Consider the following 20615-nt stretch of genomic DNA (forward strand, 5'->3'; position numbering starts at 1 on the left):
TTTGTCAGAGCAAAATATTCAGATCAATGTTTGCATCCTCTACTCTGAAACTCTTGTAGCAAAATAATGCCCCAGAGATAGCTGTAGTATGAAAACAAACAATGAAAATTATGAATTACAGTATACACTTAAACAGTAAATGGCAGAACTCTTAATTGGAACATGGAACACAGAACAGTACAGCACAGTATAGGCCCTTCAGCCCACGATGTTGTGCCGAGCATTTATCTTAATCTAAGATCAACCTAACCTACATACCTATCAATTTACTGCCATCCATGTTCTTGTCCAGTAGTCGCTTAAATGTCCCTAATGTCTCTGACTCTACTACCACTGCTGGCAGTGGATTCTACACACCCACCACTCTCTGCATAAAGAACTATCTCTGGCTATCTACTCTTATCTCTGCCTCCCATTACCTTGTAGATTTTTATCAATTTGCCTCTCTTCCTTCTTCTCTCCAGTATGAAAAGCCCTAGCTCACTCAACCTCCCTACATAAGACATGCCCTCCAATCCAGGCAGCATCCTGGTAAATCTCGTCTGCACCCCCTCTAAAGCTTCCACATCCTTCATATAATAAAGTGACCAGAACAGGACACAATATGCCAAGTGTGGTCTAATCAGGGTTTTATAGAGCTTCAGCATAACCTCGTGGCTCTTAAATGCAATCCCCCAACAATGAAAGCCAAAACACCATACGCCTTCTTAACAACCCTATAAACTTGGGTGACATTGAGGGGTCTATCTATGTGGACCCCAAGATTCTGCTGTTCTTCTTCACTGACAAGAATCCTGTCTTTAAGCCTGTATTCAACATTCAAATTTGACCTTCCAAAGTGAATCACTCCACATTTGTCCAGGTTGAACTCCACCTGCCATTTCTCAGCCTAGCTCTGCATCCTGTCAATGTTTTGTTGTAGACTGCAACAGCCCTCGCCACTATCTACAACACCATCGACCTTTGTGTCATTGGCAAACCTACTAACCTACCCTTCCACTTCTTCATCCAAGTCATTTATTAAAAACTACAAAGAACAGAGGCCCAAGAACAGATCCCTGCGGGCACCACTGGTCACTGACCTCAGACAGAATGCTTTCCATCTACTACCACTTGCTGTCTTCTTTTGGCCAGCAAATTCTTTATCCAGACAGCCAAATTTCCTTGTATCCCATACTTGATAACTTTCTGAATTAGTCTGCTGGGGGAACCTTATCAAATACCTTACTGAAATCCATGTACACCATTTCCACTACTCGACTTTTGTCAACTTGTCTCATCACATCCTCCTCAATGAACTCAATAAGGCCAAAGCCATGCTGACTATCTTTAATCAAACTAATTGTATCAACATATTTTCTTCCTCTGGACCCACAGTGAGGAGTCACTGAAACAACTACACAGTGATATCAACGAGTTTCATCCCACCACCAGACACACTATGGACTACTCTTTAGTAACTGTCTCATTCTTGGACACATGCATCTCTTTCAAGGATGGGCACCTCAGCACCTCACTCTACCACAACCGACAGATAACTTCATGATGCTACACTTCCCTAGCTTCCACAATAAACATATTAAAACAGCCATCCCCTACGGACAAGTCCTACACATACACAGGATCTGTTTGGATGAGGAGGACGGAATGGACACTGAAGATGCTCAAGGATGCCCTCATAAGAACAAAGTACAATGCACAACTTATCAATCGCCAATTCCAATGTGCCACAGCGAGAAACCATAATTACCTCCTCAGGAGAAAGAACAGGTTGCGATCGATAGGGTACCTCTCATTGTTCAGGATTTCCCAGGAGCCAAGAAACTGTGCTATGTTCTTCGCAGCCTGCAACACATTATCAATGAGAACCACCTCACCAAGACCTTCCCTATGTCTCCACTTCTCACCTTTAAACAATCACCAAACCTTAAACAGATCATTGTTTGCAGCAAACTGCCCAGCCTTCAGGAGAACATCTGCCATAACACCATACAAGTCTGTCATGGCTACCGCTGCAAGATGTGTTAGAATGTTGATGTGGATGTCGGGACACCACCCACCATGTACGCAGCAGGTCCTCATGTGACTCTGCCAACATTGTCTATCTCATGTGCTGCAGGCAAGGATGCCCCTGGGCATGGTATATTGGCGAGACCAAGCAGACACTACAACAATGGATGATTGGATACCGCACAACAATCACCAAGCTGGGGTGTTCCCTCCCAGTCAGGGAACATTTCAGCAGTCAGGGAAATTCAGCATCAGACTTTCAGGTGACCGTCCTCCAAGGCGGAATTCGGGACAGGCAACAACGCAAAGTGGCCGAGCAGAGGCTGATAGCCAGGTTCAGTATCCATGAGGATGGCCTCAAATGGGACCTTGGGTTCATGTCACACCACAGATGACCCCACTGCACTATACTCTCTCTCTCTCTCTTTTTACTCTTTCTCTCTCTATTCTCTGTCTCTCTCTTTCTCTCACGCACACACATTCATGCACGTATGTACACACATTCATACACAAGCTCTCTTTTATATGCGCACACATACACCCCCCACATTCACACCCATGCATGTACTCTCTTATAAGCTTATACCCCATGACACTCACATAAACTTCATCAAGCTTGCGCACATGCAAGCACACATTCTCTCACATGCACTCACACTCACATGCACACACTCTGTCTCTACTGCACGCACACACACATATAGGTTTATAGGGTAAATTTATATTTGCGAATTATATTTGTAGATACAATCTATTTTGCTGAAAAAATGCATAATCTACAGGCAGTCAATCCATGTAATATTTTGTAAATTCCACTTTAGAATTAGAACCAGTCTGACTCAAGATTCGGATACAGACATATTTTAACCTCACACCTTTAATGCCCTGTCTGAGCTGAGATGGCACATTTTGTTATAAAGCCTTAAGTTATCTTAAGAATGTGACTTAAAAGAAGTTTTGGGATTTACATATTAAAGAATTAAAACTAGCAATCCCATTCTAAAAAATGAAAGACTTGATGTAGGTTTGTTCAATATATCATTACAGCTGAATGACACTGTAATCTTTTGCTGTAAATTCTGTGACTTATGACCTGGCTTCACAACCACCTGATGTAGAAGCAGTGCTTCAAAAGCTAGTGCCTCCAAATAAACCTGTTGGACTATAACCTGGTGTTGTGTGATTTTTAACTGTACCAACGTAGACAGGGATCTAGTCATATGGACCAACAATTCCCTGAAAGTGGGTAAGGTGGTCAAGAAGACATATAGCATGTTTGTCTTCATCAGTCAGGTCAGAGAGTATAAAAATTAGCAAGTTGTGTTGCAACTGTGTAGAGCTTTAGTTAGGCTACATTTGAAATATTTATATACAGTTCTGGTCATTGCTACCAGAGGGATATGGAAGCTTTGCAGAGGTTACAGACATAGTTTACCAGTGTGTTGTCTGTTTAGAGGGTATTGGCTATGAGGAGAGATTGAACAAACTTAGTTTGTTTTCACTTTGAATATTGAAGGATGAGGAGCAACTTGTTGGAAATTCACAAAATTATGAGAGGAATGGATGGTTAGAGTCTTTTGCCCAGTGAAGAAATGTCTGTACGAGGTGACATAGGTTTAAGGTAAAGGAAGGGTAAGTTTAAAGGAGATGTGAGAGACAAGGTTTTTTTACACAGAGGGTGGTAATTGCCTGGAATGCACTGCCAGAAGAGGTGGTAGAAGCAGATACAACAGCAACATTTAAGAGGCACCTTGACAGATACATGAATAGACAAGGAATAGAGGGATACAGACTGCATAGAGACAAAAGATTTTTTAGTATAGAAAGGCATCATGTATCAGCATAGTCTTAGTGGGTCAAAGGACACATTTCTGTGCTGTACTGCTCTTAGTTCTTTGTACATAAAATCACAGGAATTAAAATCACATTTGTTCGCTATCTTGTGCACAGAGATGGGGTCAAGCATCAGAGTTTACTGTCACAAACTGAGGTGCAATGGTTATTGCAGGGGACGTTTCTCTCCCATGCTCATGAGCTCCAGAGAGAACTGACAGAGTTTTCAACAATGCATGAGCTGTCTTCTAAAGAGTTACTATCTGATGATTGCTGGAGGACGAAGCTGGCATATCTATCATTGTCATCATCCGAATGAGCTGAATACTAAAATACAGGGGAAGAACAAGGCAATCCTAACCATCACAGATAAACTTTAAGCTTTCAAGTCAAAACTGGTCCTTTGGGAAAAGACAATGTCAGGGTTTCTGTTGAGATGTTCTGTTAACATCACCAGCTGTCAAGCTGCATAGCCTTATATTCAGAAATTCAAAACATTGCAAGAAAACTTTGAATTCTATTACCCCTCGACAAAAGTGAAAAACTACAACTGGATAAGTGATCTGTTTAGTTCACTGTCTTCTGATTCATCACAAAAGCTGATGTTAGAAGAGAAAGAGGAATACACAGAGCCACAGATGGATCACATAGCAAAGTTGAAGTTTCAAGGTGTGTTTTGGTTGATTGAAGTACACGGATATCTGACAATCTCTCGCCGTCCTTTTGCTGTATTCTTGCGATTTCTGGTAACATACCTTTGTGAGCTAGCATTTTCAACAAAGGTATGTGTATAAAACAACAGGAGGATGCACTTGTTGGTGGAGCAAGATTTGCAAATGGCATCCTCTTGTCAATTCTTCCTCGGATCAAAAGGCTCCACGCTCACTGGCTGGCCCAAGTTTCCCACTAATCCAGTAAATTGCAATTTACTCAACTTTGCATTTTGCTCTGAACGATTGAATTTCAGTTATGTATTGGTTCACTTAATTAATTAAAATTATATTTTTAAAATTATTGTTACAATTGTGAAAATCAGACCCTGAACCAAGTGCTATGTGTGGAATAGATTTAGTGCCCTGAATAGTTAGAAATGATTGAGTTGAGCAGATTCTGAAAATGTGTTTGTGCTGGCAGTCGAAGACAGTGTATTGTTTCAGGCGGATTTGAAATGCATGTATAGAATCCCTACACTGCAGCAAGTGGCCCTTCGCCCAGATCCAGCCACCTAACCTATCCTCATAGCCCTGCATTTACCATGGCTAATCCACCTACCCTGTACACCCCTGGACACTACAGGACAATGTGGCATGGTCAATCCACATAACCTGCACATCTTTTGTCTGTGGAGGAATCCTAAGCACCAGGTGGAAACCCATGCAAACACGGGAAAGCATGAAACTCCTCACAGACAGTTGCCCAAGGCTGCAATCGAACCCAGGTCCCTGGCACTGTGAGGCACCCGTGACAACCATTCGGCCACCTCGCCACCAGTTTGATCCTTCTTCAGTTTGTTATATAGATTGTGTTGCAAACCTCTCAAGTGAGACTTAACCACAAGAAATGCAAGCAACCAGTCACTGTAACCAGTAATACTTATACACCTCTTTGACTACCTCTGACATGCTTCTGTAGTCAGCAGGTCTGGCTCAACCTCATCCCCCACCCCTGAAATCAAAACATTATGTAGAGGGACCATTTTTTGGAGGATGGTCTGCTGATTTAAAGATATCCTGACTCAACTTTCTTGCCCACTATTGAAAATTCTGCCCTCTATCTCTTCAATGTAAATAAAGTTATCCAGATAATCACAATCAACTTAATTTGTCTCATATAAAATGTCTGCAAAACTTGTGTTTTATCATCTGATATGGTCTGAAGAAATGCGTGAGACCCAGCAGAATGGGGGAAATGTGATGGATGTCTGAATGAAGAGTTAATTGGGTTTGAACTGGTGAATTGGTTGTATAAATATGAGCAACTGATATTGAGTGGTGGGGAGTTTCATGCTACCAGCTGATATAAAGTTCATATATAAGTGTGGAGCTGAATTCTGTTTAAAAACAGTTACCGTTTGGAGTATAACATGAGTAACTAAGAGAAAGTGAGGACTGCAATTACGGAGAGTCAGAGTCGAAAAGTGTGGCACTGGAAAAAGCACAAAAGGTCAGACAGCACCCAAGGAACAGGAGAGTTGACTTTTCAGGCAGAAGCCCTCCATCAGGAATGCAATTTCTGATGAAAGGCTTATGCCGGAAACATCGACTCTCCTGCTCGTCAGGTGCTGTTTGATCTGTTGCACTTTTTCCAGCGTTACACTTTTCATATAACATTAGCAGCAAAGAATGCTTGAATCAAAATGTAAAATTTCAACATATAATTACCCATCCTTGTCTTCTGAAAATGGACCTTATGACTAGTGGAAGAAAGAATTTACAATGTGGATCTTGGTTATTTCTTTATCAAAGAGGAAGTCAAGTATGGCCTTAACACTTTCACTACTTACAGAAGCAAGCTGAGAAGTAAAGTTTCATTGAAATTGAAGCCTGATCATTTGGACATGGTTGAAGGTTTGAACCAACTTTTTAATTATTTGGATAAAATTTATCCAAAAGCTGATCTGTTGACTGCTTAACAGACAGGGTCAAATTTTGACAAATTTAGAAGGACTGAAGACAATATAATGGAAGAGTATATAATGGCGGTCAGTCAGTGTGCAAATTTGCAGAAATTTTGTTTGGAAATTCTCCAATTTGTGATGTCATTTAGGTTATTAATTGTGCCAAATTATCAAGCTTCTATTTTTGATTGGAGTTACGTTTGTGGATAAACATATACTACAAAATAGATGTCAGAAGCAGTAAAAACATTCCTAGGAAAACATTACTTCCCGGCAGATTTGTAGCACAAAGTGACAGTCAGCAATAAGACAGAAAATGGAGGATATAGTGTTAACAAATTGGTGAGTCTGTCTAGATTCAGAACAAAGGTGACAGTACAAAAGGAGAACTGTAACTGAAAATAAGGAAAGAACTACTACTGTGAATTTTGAAAAGTAAAGAGAACTTTGGGATTTATAAGAAGCGACTGAATCCCAGAGGTTCTCAGGATGAAGTCAGTTGTTGTTTCAGGTGTGATGCTAAGTACCACTACACCATGAACTGCCCTAAACCTATAATAAACCTGTAATTCAAAACCAAACAAGAAGTTGAGGATTCAGAGGGAAAAAAAAGATATAGATGTCAAAGAGAAGATATTGTATTAGTCACAAGATATTTCAGCTCAACGATGTATATATTCATTGCAGGAACTTTCAGACATTTTACATTTTATAGATTTGGCAAATTGTGAAGTATTGGACAGTGGCTACACGTTTACTGTGCGAGGAATAGACTGGCTAAAGTGTTACCTAGACTGTCTGGGTAACAAAGTTAACAAATTTGACAATTTTATCAGTTTCACATTTGAGAATGATAACAGACCAAAATCTCTGAAAGTAGTGGTTGTTTATTCCTTTTAAAATAGTCAGAATGGATCAGTTTGTTAGTAAAGATTTACTGCTCAGCAAAATACTTGTTATTAAGTATAATATCAATGAAGAAAGTCCAGATGAAACTAGAGATGGAAAATATTAAAGCTATTGTATTTATAAAATCTGTGAATTTGCAATTTACAGTAGCAAGGCATTATTGTATTCTTTTAATGGAACATAACCTGTCCACTAGAGAAATCTGAGGATGGAAATTTAGAAATATCAATTGTGTTTAAATTACAAAGGCAATATGCTTATCCATCCTTGAAGAGATTAAAAGTTTTTATAGATGATGACTGACTGAGGGATGGGAAGTACAATAAGCTCGTAGAGGTAAATTTAACAGAAAAATCAAAATACCTCGTCATAGCCTGAGCAAAAAATTTCAATGAGTCAGTGGCCATGAATTTAAAGGATGGGATGAAGAAAAACGTATTTTCATTTTACATTTTGTAGATTTGACAAACATATTTTGTGAGTCAACAATAATAGAGTACAGCTAAGAAATAATTGGGGATTAGGCAATGAAAAAGTGAATAGGGACCTAACTTGGACTACAGGCAAGTAGTTGTTTGGGAAGGGAGTTTGGTAATAATGAATTCAAACATATGTGCCAAAATATGGGCATAACTATCATGAATATGGAAGCAGAAAACCCTTTCAGCAATGATTATGTAAAAGGAATCATACACTAAGAGATAATATTGTTCATTAAATTTTGACAGATCTGCCAAACTGTAAATTGTGATCTGCAAAATCATTTGCTAAGAATCCATAGCAGATGACAAGGATACAGTGATTATCAATAAGTTTTTGAAATGAATCCTAAATTTCCATTAATAATAAGTGAGCAGCTTAGGAAAGGGCTTCGATAATTCTAGTTTTTCAAAGCATTTGAATGCACTGCAGGCAGGCAAAAAAGGCTTTCACGAAAGGTGAAGTCTCAAAGAATTCAGTGAACCTTAAGGTGCATTATAAGGCCATCTAAAACAAGTTTTAATCTGGGAGATGTGGTTTATTATGAAAGAAAGGGGCTAAAAGAATAAAGAGGTTGAGAGAATGTTATTGGTAATAAAGCTGAATGAATGTATAGGATGAGGGTTAAACCCATAGATTGGAAACACAAATTACAAAGATGAAAAAGCCAAAAATACAATGGAAGTTCAAAATAGTGGGTCTAGGAATAAACGTGTCCATAGAAAGAGATCACAAATTGTTGAAATAAATCTTATTATATTAGGGGAAATGTTTAAAGGAAAAGTTTCTTTATACAGGTATTTGAAAAATGTGTTGCAGGTAAGGTGGTAGAAACAGATACGATTGCAATGTTTAAGAGGCATTCAGACAGACACATGAGTAGGCAAGGAATAGAGGAATACAGACCGTGTGCAAACAGATGGGCTTAGGTTAGAATGGCATCATGGTAAACACAGACACAGAGTCATAGAGATGTACAGCATGGAAACAGACCCTTCGGTCCAATTTGTCCATGCCGACCAGATATCCCAACTCAACCCAATCTAGTCCCACCTGCCAGTACCCAGCCCAGATCCCTCCAAACCCTTCCTATTCATATACCCATCCAAATGCCTCTTAAATGTTGCAATTGTACCAGTCTCCACCAATTCCTCTGGCAGCTCATTTCCATATCCATACCACTCTCTGTGTGAAATAGTTGCTCCTTAGGTCTCTTTTATATCTTTCCCCTCTCACCCTAATCCTATGCCCTCTAGTTCTGGACTCCCTCACCCCAGGAAAAAGACTTTGTCTATTTATCCTATCCATGCCCCTAATAATTTTGTAAACCTCAATAAGATCATTCCTCAGCCTCCGACGCTCCAGGAAAAACAGACCCAGTCTGTTCAGCCTCTCCCTATAGCTCAAATTCTCCAACCCTGGCAACATGCTTGTAAATCTTTTCTGAACCCTTTCATGTTTCACAACATCTTTCCGAAAGGAAGGAGACCAGAATTGCACTCAATATTCCAACAGTGGCCTAACCAATGTCCTGTACAGCCACAACATGACCTCCCAACCCCTATACTCAATACTCTGACCAATAAAGGAAAGAATACCAAACGCCTTCTTCACTATCCTGTCTACCTGCGACTCCACTTTCAAGGAGCTATGAACCTGCACTCCAAGGTCTCTTTGTTGAGCAACACTCCCTCGGACCTTACCATTAAGTGTATAAGTCCTGCTATCTGCCACTTCTCAGCCCATTGGCCCATCTGATCAAAATCCTGTTGTAATCTGAGGTAACCTTCTTCACTGTTCACCACACCTCCAATTTTGGTGTCATCTGCAAACTTACTAACTATACCTGTTATGCTCACATCCAAATCATTTATATAAATAACAAAAAGTAGAGGACCCAGCACTAATTCTTGTGGCACTCCACTGGTCACGCCTCCAGTCTGAAAAACAACCCTCCACCACCACCCTCTGTCTTCTACTTTGAACCAGTTCTGTATCCAAATGGCTAGTTCTCCCTATATTCCATGAGATCTAACCTTGCTAACCAGTCTCCCATGGGGAATCTTGTCAAATGCCTTACTTAAGTCCATATAGACCACATCTACTGCTCTGCCCTCATCAATTCTCTTTGTTACGTCTTCAAAAAACTCAGTCAAGTTTGTGAGACATGATTTCCCACGCACAAGGGCATGTTGACTATCCCTAATCAGTCCTCACCTTTCCAAATACATGTACATCCTGTCCCTCAGGATTTCCTCCAACAACTTGCCTACCACCGACATCAGGCTCACTGGTCTATAGTTCCCTGGCTTGTCCTTACCACCCTTCTTAAACAGTGGCACCACATTAGCCAACCTTCAGTCTTCCGACACCTAACCTGTGACTATCGATGATACAAATATATCAGCAAGAGGCCCAGCAATCACGTCTCCAGCTTCTCACATAGTTCTAGGGTAGACCTGATCAGGTCCTGGGGATTTATCCACCTTTATGCGTTTAAGACATCCAGCACTTCCTCCTCTGAAATATGGACATTTTGCAAGGTGCTACCATCTATTTCCCTACATTCTATATCTTTCATATCCTTTTCCACAGTAAATACTAATGCAAAAGACTCGTTTAGTATCTCCTCCATTTTCTGCGGCTTCACACACAGGCCGCCTTGCTGATCTTTGAGGGGCCCAATTCTCTCCCTAGTTACCCTTTTGTCCTTAATGTATTTGTAAAACCCTTTGGATTCTCCTTAATTCTATTTGCCAAAGCTATCTCATGTCCCCTTTTTGCCCTCCTGATTTCCCTCTTAAGTATACTCCTACTGCCTTTATACTCTTCTAAGGATTCACTTGATCTATCCTGTCTATTCCTGACATATGCTTCCTTCTTTTTCTTAGCCAAAACCCTCAATTTCTTTAGTCATCCAGCATTCCCTATACCTACCAGCCTTTCCTTTTACCCTAGCAGGAATATACTTTCTCTGGATTCTCATTAACTCATTTCTGAAGAGTTCCCATTTTCCAGTTTTCCCTTTACCTGCGAATATCTTCCCCCAGTCAACTTGTGAAAGTTCTTGCCTAATACCGTCAAAATTGGCCTTTCTCCAATTTAGAACTTCAGACTTTTAGATCTGGTCTATCTTTTTCCATCACTATTTTAAATCTAATAGAATTATGGTCACTGGCCCTAAGTGCTTCCCCACTGACACCTCAGTCACTTGCCCTGCCTTATTTCCCAAGAGTAGGTCAAGTTTTGCACCTTCTCCAGTAGGTACATCAACATACTGAATCAGAAAATTTTCTTTGGTGGCTCATAGAGCCAGTTCCTGTGCTGTATTGTTCTATTTTCTATGTAACAAGATGGAGGTTAAACAGTAGCAGTCCATAAAGAGATAGAAAGCATGATTGTGGACCTAGTTTAACAAGGATGAGAAATATAGTACAAAACCAGGAATACAATCAAGAATAGAAGCCCATGTGATTGGGACATCTTAGTAATCATGAACAAATTACCAGACAAGTTAATAAAAGATGCTAACCAACAAGAACTGGAAAGCTGGAGGGAATTGAAAGTATACACAGAGCGTTCCCAGATTGGGAATAAACAGCCTTATCACATATGCGTCAAAAAATAAGCCTATAGTGGGACTTATTAGGCTAAAGCAAGGTGAGTAGCACGAGATTTGTAGCAAAACTGGAGGATCAAGATATAAGGGTAGATTCACTGACAGCAAGAAACATACTTTTTTTTGGCTTTGTTAGCAACAAATGCTTGGGATTAAAGTTGTATTTCTGCAGGGAAATCAGTTTAAGAGAGAAACCAAATGAAGTGGGGACACTCTAGAAGTTAAATATATATATGTTGGCCTCAATGATGCCTGTATGCTTTGGTATTAAAATTGAATTGTCTTCAGTTAAAAGCAGGTTTTGCCATGTTTTACAGGTATCATAAGCTGCAGCTTTCAGCATCTTAAGGATGCATGTAGATGACCTTTAGTGGGGATGGAGCAGGGAATTTGAAAACATTGTCATAAATGGGATTAAAGCAGAATCCAAATTTGCAAGTCAGGCTCATGGGGATTTTAAGTACATTGGTTTGGAAATCAGGCAGAATGCATCTCGCCTCACTTTGCATAATCTTATTTGAAATATGTAAACTCATTGCTATTAGCTAAAGGTAGGGCTTTACAAAAGGATGCAGCAGCTTCCAAATCTGAAATGAAGAAATTGCAAGGTCTCATAGGATACTGAATTGGTTGGCACCCAATAAGGACAGATGCCAGTTTTGACATCTTCGAGTTGAGTAACACTGAAAAATCTCAAAGTGGAAGGTATTTTCCATGGAAACCAACCATTGCAAAAAATATTAAGTGACAATATTGGAAGAAATTCTTTAAAAAGATTCAGCAGCAATATTCATTGAGTGCAACATCAATACTGCTTCACTATGGGATAACATACACTCAATGAAATGTGTGAATGAAAATGTCTGAGGAACAATATTGTTTAAAACAGATGTGGGAGAATGGAGAGATCACCAAATTGAAATGATTAGATAGTAGTAATCAATTATCTGATTATTTTAAAAAGAAAGCAGCAAGTTCTAAGAAATTGTTGGATGTACTGAAAAAATAGACGCTTGGAATTTTAGAGTACAAAATATGGAAATATAACCTATTTTCATTTTTTAAATTCTGTTATGATCACAGCCGGTGTTATTACTGGAAAATGCAGACCCCAGAGTGAGGAACGTGGCTTGATGGATCATATTTTGTTTTTAATTTGTACAAAGTGGTCGCCAGCTGAAGCATAAGCATGCAGTGCTGCAGATGTTGCTTTAACAAAAAAAACCAGAAATATATTACATAAAAGAATATACTTGAAATATAATAATCCAAATTATCTATTTATATTCCAAATTCAAAGATTTTAAACACAAAGTAAAAGTATAATCCCCTTAATCTCAAAATACTGCTTTATAAATAGGGAAGAAAAAGAACAGCTTTTGTATAATGCCCAAAATACTCCAAGTACAGTTTGTAAAACTCCATACCTAGTACAGTATCTAGGCAGCACAGTGGCTCAGTGGTTAGCACTGCTGTATCACATTGCCAGTGACCCAGGTTTGATTCAAAATGCTCCTTGTATAATATGCACTCCAGGATTCCTGTATCTTGATAGGTTGAGGTCAACTGTGACATTCACTTTTGATTTTGATTTTATTGTCACATGTATTTTACATTAAGATTACAACAAAATACAGTGAAAAGCTTTCATTTGTCACCATTTTAAATAATTTAAATAATATTATGGAAAATAAAGAAAGATATAGCTTGAAAAGAGTCCATCAGTCCTGAGCCAGCTCATCCCCCCGTTAGCAATGTCTGTGCTGCCATTCCACTGCCACCACTTAACCTCATCTACACCAGACACAACCAACATCAAAGTTGACAATTATCAGGCGTCATCTTTGCCACTGAGCTGATACTCCTCTACCACTGCCTCAATGCCACCTATGGTAGACCAGTCAATGTCAAAGACGTGTCTCTTGCCGCTGGGCACACCTGATCGATGTTGTGATGATGTCCTTATGCCACAGCTTTGCCACTGCCAGCATTGGACTCAACTAATGATGAAGTTGCCGAACCTCAGGCGCCATCTTTTGCTGTGGACCTACCTTGCCGACGTCACCTCTGCCAATGTATCAGGTGTCAATTCCAGGTCCTGTGTTTGCTCTGGAAAAGTAAGTAGGGTCTCACTTTCCTCCGCACTTGGCCTATTCGATGACCAAGGTCTCACTGGAGTTCCATGCCCTGGGCCGGCTGGAAGTCTGTGTCTTGGGCCTGGTGGAGGTACGCAGTAGGTCTGCCCAAGGTCCGCACACTAGGCTTTCACCACCACTGATGCCATCCAAGCTCAGGACAAGGTAGGTTTAAAAAAAAAGAGACAGCAAAAATAAAGAAAAGCTGTCAAAGTTGACAACCTCCAGCGTAAGAGCCCTATTGGACCAGAAGCCAACTGGAACTGTACATACATTCTTCTTAAAGTTATCATAACACTTGAGCTTCAATATGCTCAGCTTAAATAATCACTCATGGATTTATATCTAAACACTTCTGGTCTGGAACTAAAGCTCACTTTTAACTCCAAAGTGATCTAATTCACTGTGTCTTTCACTTCATTCTCAGGAACATTGCATCCAACCATCATGTTCCAAGGTCTTCCCAGGACTATCCCACTCAAAGTAAAATATGAAACTTTAGTTATAGGGGTTCTCCTTAAGCTTAAAACAATCACAAATTCCAGAATTTTGTAACAAATCTTTGAGGCCCCATTATTTACCACACAGGGTCTCAACAACTCAGAAATAAATAAAAGTCCATTAGTGCACAAACCTGATCACTTCGAAAACTGTATTTAAAAGAAATCGCTATGACTACATAAATACTTACAAGTTAATTATTTACGTCAGACACATGGAAAACCCACCACTTTCTAACTCAAAAACCACACTCAATCGCACACAAAATATCATTAAAAATCATATCCATAAATCAACAGTCTATATCACAATTATTACTTAAAATACTGCCAACATTAAGGATTGCATGACTGATTATTTTCTGTATTCTTTTGCATCTGGCTAATTATAATTATGGCGAGGAGTATTAACAGATATTTTTATTCTCAGTGATACATGTTGGTAGATTAGAATAGATTCCCTACAGTGCGGAAACAGGCCCTTCAGCCCAACCCTCTGAAGAGTAACCCACCCAGACTCATTTCCCTCTGACTAATTCACCTAACACTATAGGCAATTTAGCATGGCACATCTTTGGACTGGGGGAGGAAACCCACACAGACACAGGGAGAATATGCAAACTCCACACAGACAGTTGCCCGAGACTGGAATCGAACCCAGGTCCCTGGTTCTGTGAGGCTGTAGTGCTAACCAGTAAACCACCGTGCCGCCGGTAGTGTGGAGGTTTCTATCTTACATATTGGAAGGGAAACAACAGTAGAAAAACTGCAATCTCTGGTGCTAACGGTCATGATAAGCACAATTATCAGTCCACCAACCACTGATTCCCTCCATGCTTCTAGGTGCTAATCAGAGAACCAGGTCGGCCTTGGAATGGTCTTCTTGTAATATAAACTGTAATAAGGTGCACAAAAACCATTGCTATTTTACTAAATCGACCAGAAATGAGAAAATTTTGGCTAGAAGTAAAGTGCTGCTTTTGTGTTGTACAAGTTAACTTCATTTGTTCTTTTTCAGCTGGCTCTAGTCTAGCACCAACAAAGCAGGGGATCAGAGTCACTACAACTGAAATTGCAGATTGCTCAATGGTAAGTATCATCTACAAATTAACCATAATTATCCCTGAAAGTTGCCACCCATGATTGATAGTGCTGTTAAGAAGGTATATGGTGTGTTAGGTTTCATTGGTAGAGGGATTGAGTTCCAGAGCCACAATATCATGTTTCAACTGTACAAAACGCTGGTGCGGCCACACTTGGAGTATTGTGTACAGTTCTAGTCGCCCCATTACAGTAAGAATGTGGAAGCATTGGAAAAGGTGCAGAGGAGATTTACCAGGACGTTGCCTGGTCTGGAGAGAAGGTCATATGAGGAAAGGCTGAGAGATTTGGATCTGTTCTCGTTGGAAAGAAGAAGGCCAAGAGGGGATTTGAAAGAGACATAAAGATGATCAGAGGATTAGATAGGGTAGACAGTGAAAGTCTTTCTCCTGGGATGATGAAGTCAGCTTGTATGAGGGGGCATAACTACAAATTGAGGGGTGATAGATTTAAGACAGATGTCAGAAGTAGGCTTTTTACTCAGAGAGTGGTAAGGGCATGGAATGTCCTACCTGCTAATGTAGTCAACTCAGCCACATTAGGGAGATTTAAACAATCCTTGGATAAGCACATGGATGATGGTGGGACGAGCTGAGAATAGTTCACAGGTTGGCGCAACATCGAGGGCCAATGTTCTATGTTCCATGAAATGCCAGAAATACATTGTTAAACTCAACTGACATTAACTTTACTCGAACATTCATAATACTGAAGCAGAGGTATTAAGTTTTGAACATACAGTCTATTCTGAGGAGCAGGCTGAATTGTATTCAGGCTTGGGCTGGTGTGTGGCAAGTAAGATTTCGACTATAGAGGCTTTAACTAGAACCACCTCCCTTGACGTAAAAGAACATTACCACCGCTGAATTACCTCCTATCATCAATCTGAAGGTCACCATTGGCTGGAAACTTAACTGGACCAGCTGTATAAATATTTTTGGTGTACTGTGACAGCAGTGTGTGGCAAGATTCATGGCAGTAATTTGCCAAGCTGCCTTTGACAGCACTTCCTTAACTGGTGAGCTCTATTACTTAGAAGAATAGGGCAACAGATGCATAAGAACACCACCACCTCCAGGTTTTCCCACAATTTATATACTATTTTGATATGGAAATATATCATCGTTCCTTCATCTTCGCTGTGTCAAAATCTTTGGATTCCCTCCATAATAGCAATGGGGGAATGCATTCACAATATTTAATACAGCAGTTCAAGAAGGTGGCTCATTATAACTTTCTCAAGGTTAATTAGAGTTAGACCACAAAAAGGTGGTTTGCCAGTTTTGTCCATATTCTTGGAAATGAATAAATGAAATGTATTTTTGTGCAATGATTATTCAATAAGATGTTTTAACAAATAGAATTCTGTCTGGAAAATACTTCTTTAAGAAATTACAGATAAAATAGATTTTAAAAATGATGAATAAAATGTTACAGAGTGTAAGGACTGAGCAGTGCATGCTTCACTGTTTTGGAAGCCCTTGGCTATTCAGAAATTCACCTTATTGGCATTTTATTGCCAAATACATAGGATATCAAACACACCTCTAAGTTAGTGGATTTCAAGTTCCTGTGTGCAGTTAAGATGATTACTTGACTTCAGAAATACTTAGTTAGCTTGTATTATGTTCTGAGGTGCCCTGAAATGATTAAAAATGTTTTATAAATTTGCTTCCTTCTTTCTATAATGATCAGAAAACTGGTCAAATCTAGTAAGGTTTTTCTGCACTGTGGATGTTACGGTTCAGGAGTTATATGAATTAAATTTCTTCAATACAGCAATTTGCTGTTTTATCCTACAGTAAAGTACCGTTGGGCAAAGATAATTGGTGTTAATTACATGAATCACTTTCATCTAATCTACATAGGAACACACCATTTCCAAGTTCACTTCCAAGCCATTCACCACCTTACCGTAGAAATATATCACCTTCATCATCACAGTGGGCATACCTTCAGCCACATTGATTGCATCCCATGAGTGAGCAATTTACAAAGATGACTAGGTCACATTAAAAGAATCCCGAAACTTAATCTATTTATGATAGCAGACATGTCTAGTAAAGCTGCATTGGTCATGGAAGTACAGTTATAAAAGATCAGTCTTCTGGTACAAATGTCTGATGAACAACACCTGAAGAAGGTGATTTCTGGTGTATTTATGATTTGGAGGTGGTCATCAGCAAAGTAAATACATAGACTGTTTAAATGTGATTCTGAAACAGTGTGAATGGATGTCCATAAATTGAAACAATTTCCTCAAGATAAAGTATAGTCAGAAATTAATCTAGAGGCATGTTGCACTACTGATCCTGAACATCAGTACCGGCTGAGATGTAACACTTGAAAATATCAAGATTTTGAGTCTGGTAAGTATGACATTTACTGTTATTATCATTCTGAGCAAAACCAAGTCCCATTGGTTACTAGACAATTCAGTGCAGCGCGGTGGCTCAGTAGTTAGCACTGTTGCCTCACAGCACCAGGGACCCAGGTTTGATTTCACCCTCAGGTGACTGTCTGTGTGGAGTTTGCACATTTTCCCGATGTCTACATGTGTTTCCTCCAGGTGCTCTAGTTTCCTCCCACAATCCAAAGGTGTGCAAGTTAGGTGAATTGGTCATGCTAAATTGTCCATAAAGTTTAGGTGCTTTAGTTAGGGGTAAATATAGATTAATGGGGAATATGTCTGGGTGGGATACTCTTTGGTGGATCGGTGTAGACCTATTGGTCCAAATGGCCTGTTTCCACACTGTAGGGATTCAACGATTCTTATTCACTATTGACGTAACTAATTTTTAAAACTCATGTTTAGCCTGTTAAATAGTAGTCAGAGTTTCATTTTGTTGATGCTCCATTACTTAGCACAAGGAAACCTAGAGTCATAGAGATGTACAATTTAGGAACAGACCCTTTGGTCCAACTTGTCTATGCCGACCAGATATCCTAACCTAATCTAGTCCCATTTGCCAGCACTTGGCCCATATCCCTCTAAACCTTTCCTTAAAGATTGGAACTACAGTTTACTGTAAAAGATCTCTGTGGTACAAAGATACGTTTATGTTTATTAGATACTGTTTACAGGGCTGACAGTTTTGAACTTCAGTCAAACTAATCTAAAAGACTGAATAGCAACCCAGCAAATTATATGTTTTTATCATCAAAGGCAACTTTTTCAGTGCTGGCTGCAACTCAAAAAAAAATTATCTGTCATGTTTCAAATGGGTAGCTGAATCTTGAATAACAATTTTTAAACTCAATTATTCCAATGCACCGTTTTTGATATGTTAAGGGTGAAATATGTTTTCAAATATCATTACTGACTTATAGGAAGAAGACCGTTATAGGCAAATGCTGAACCGCAGTGATAGTGAAAATATTGCCAACAACTATTTCAGGTCAAAGCGTGCTAGTCAGATCCTGAATACAGACCCTGCACGAAGCCTCTGTAAGTATTTTCACAATCCATGATGAAAACAGTAATACTAAACATACCATTGGGAACTAGTTCAAACAATATTCTTTCCAAGAGGAAATATCAAAACGCAGATGCATTGTGGCAGCTTAGAAAGTGCCTTGGTGAGGATACCTTTTATTATTACGGAGGGTATTTGTCCAAAATGCCATTAAGTAAGTCTTTGAGCTATTTGACCTTTTAGTCCAGTAGTAAATCTCAGCACATTGCTTTTACAAAGCATGCTGTGTGAATAACCATCCAATCAAACTACTGAAATAAATTGTAGCACTTAATAACCTGCATTATAGAATTGGGCCAATTCTTGGCTTAGAATTGTGCTAAGTAATATGACCATGGGTATTAATATGCCATCATACCGGGAAGCCTGGAAGGAGGCCTTGGTTCTGTCAGTTAAACAAGTAATGCGATATGAAGTCCAGATGTGTTTTGAGTGAATGCAAGGGTCTAGCAAATGGATTCAGGAATACTTGAAAGTGGTGGGTCTTAAGATCACTGGGGAAATGGTCCTGAAATCGGGAATCACTGGAAGAAGCTGACATGTCCTGGGAACAATTGAAGAGGACCCGGAATCAAGGAGGATTGAAAGAGATCACAAGATCTGGGAATGGTAGAATGAGACTCTGAGGAGAGGATCCCAGGGTCCAGGAAGCCAGCACAGAAGTTTAGAATTTTTGGGATTCATCTTTCAATATATAGGATCCCAAGTAATGACCCTACTGAGGGAAAGCATAGCCTGGGAGGTGGAACTCATACCATCCTGACTCCATTCAGACTGTTATATCCATAATTGTTTCCTCAACAAAATTCCAATACATTATCAATCTCTCCACATGATCTTTTAGATCTACAGGTTCATCTCTCCCACCAGTCTTCCTGTTTTTGCATTCCTATCTTAAGATATTTAATGGTAAAATCTTCTCAACATATATTCAGAGTACCTGCCACAGTTACTGCTATTCACAAGTACTGCTTGTCTATGAGGAATCCGAAGCAGAAAATCAACAATGATTAATAACTAAATCTATATCAGTTTGATGACTTGGTTTGAAAATCCACTTTGTTCATGCAGACTTTTGGATAAGCAAAGAAATATCAATTTCTCCAGGACAAGGGAGCACATACCCTTTCTGGCTATTTTTAAGAATAAAATTACAGTTTTGAGCTAGCCAATTAATTAAAAACAGTTTTTGTATTAGGCCTAGTCCATACTGATCAATATTCATCATTGGAATAAACAAATCAGATTTAAGTTGTTCCTTAGTTTAACTCAAAGTGTTGGACTCCGATCTGGCTGGCAAAACATCTTAAATTGGAAATCCCTTTAATGAGCAACCTTTGAAGTTGAATTTGGTTAAACTGTTCTGTGTAAATAGCTCATGAAGAGTGGTGTGGCATTGTGCAAATGACCCTATTTTGTATTTTTTGTTCTCTCCTGTAACAGTGCACAACTCCACATCTGTACATAATGTATCTCTTAACAATGGATCTTCTTCCCATGCTGTCTCCAACTTGAACACAGTGTCTCCTACCCAGCCTCCTGAAATGCCCACGCCAAGGCCATTTCGCCTGGAATCTTTGGAACTTCGTGTGCCCTCAGCCAAAACCAAACGCAAGAAAAGCAAAAGCAGTTCTTTCATGGACATTGCCTGATTTGGAACTGTTGCAATAAATTGTTTTTAAAGACATTTGTTGTATTTTCCCCTTCCCGTCCTGCTAATGCTGCTCTATCACCAGCTACTTAGCGGTTTTTGCGATAGTAATAGAGATACTGTCCGAAAGGCTGTCCATGTAATATAGCGCGTTATTCCCATTTGACACCTCCCTATAAAGATATGTCTGCAATTGAGAAATCATAATGATGCAGGAAACTGATTGACACCTGTATTGGTCTAATAAATCATACTACTAAGGCTGTTGTTTTGGGAATTTGAAG

The 20615-nt window shown here is 39.5% G+C and overlaps 1 protein-coding gene across 1 annotated transcript in view; it reads left to right on the plus strand.

The window, feature by feature from the left end:
- Nucleotides 1–20332, plus strand: part of kif17 (kinesin family member 17) — an 85023-nt gene extending 64691 nt beyond the window's left edge. Inside the window, exons 13-16 of the mRNA XM_060851912.1 lie at nt 2328–2349; nt 12398–12438; nt 18535–18652; nt 20124–20332. Coding sequence (XP_060707895.1) covers nt 2328–2349; nt 12398–12438; nt 18535–18652; nt 20124–20332 — 390 coding nt within the window. The remainder of the gene's footprint in view (nt 1–2327; nt 2350–12397; nt 12439–18534; nt 18653–20123) is intronic.
- The last annotated feature ends 283 nt before the right edge of the window (nt 20333–20615 follow it).

This window comes from Hemiscyllium ocellatum, chromosome 37 (genome assembly GCF_020745735.1).
Source record: "Hemiscyllium ocellatum isolate sHemOce1 chromosome 37, sHemOce1.pat.X.cur, whole genome shotgun sequence".
Lineage (NCBI taxonomy): Eukaryota > Metazoa > Chordata > Chondrichthyes > Orectolobiformes > Hemiscylliidae > Hemiscyllium > Hemiscyllium ocellatum.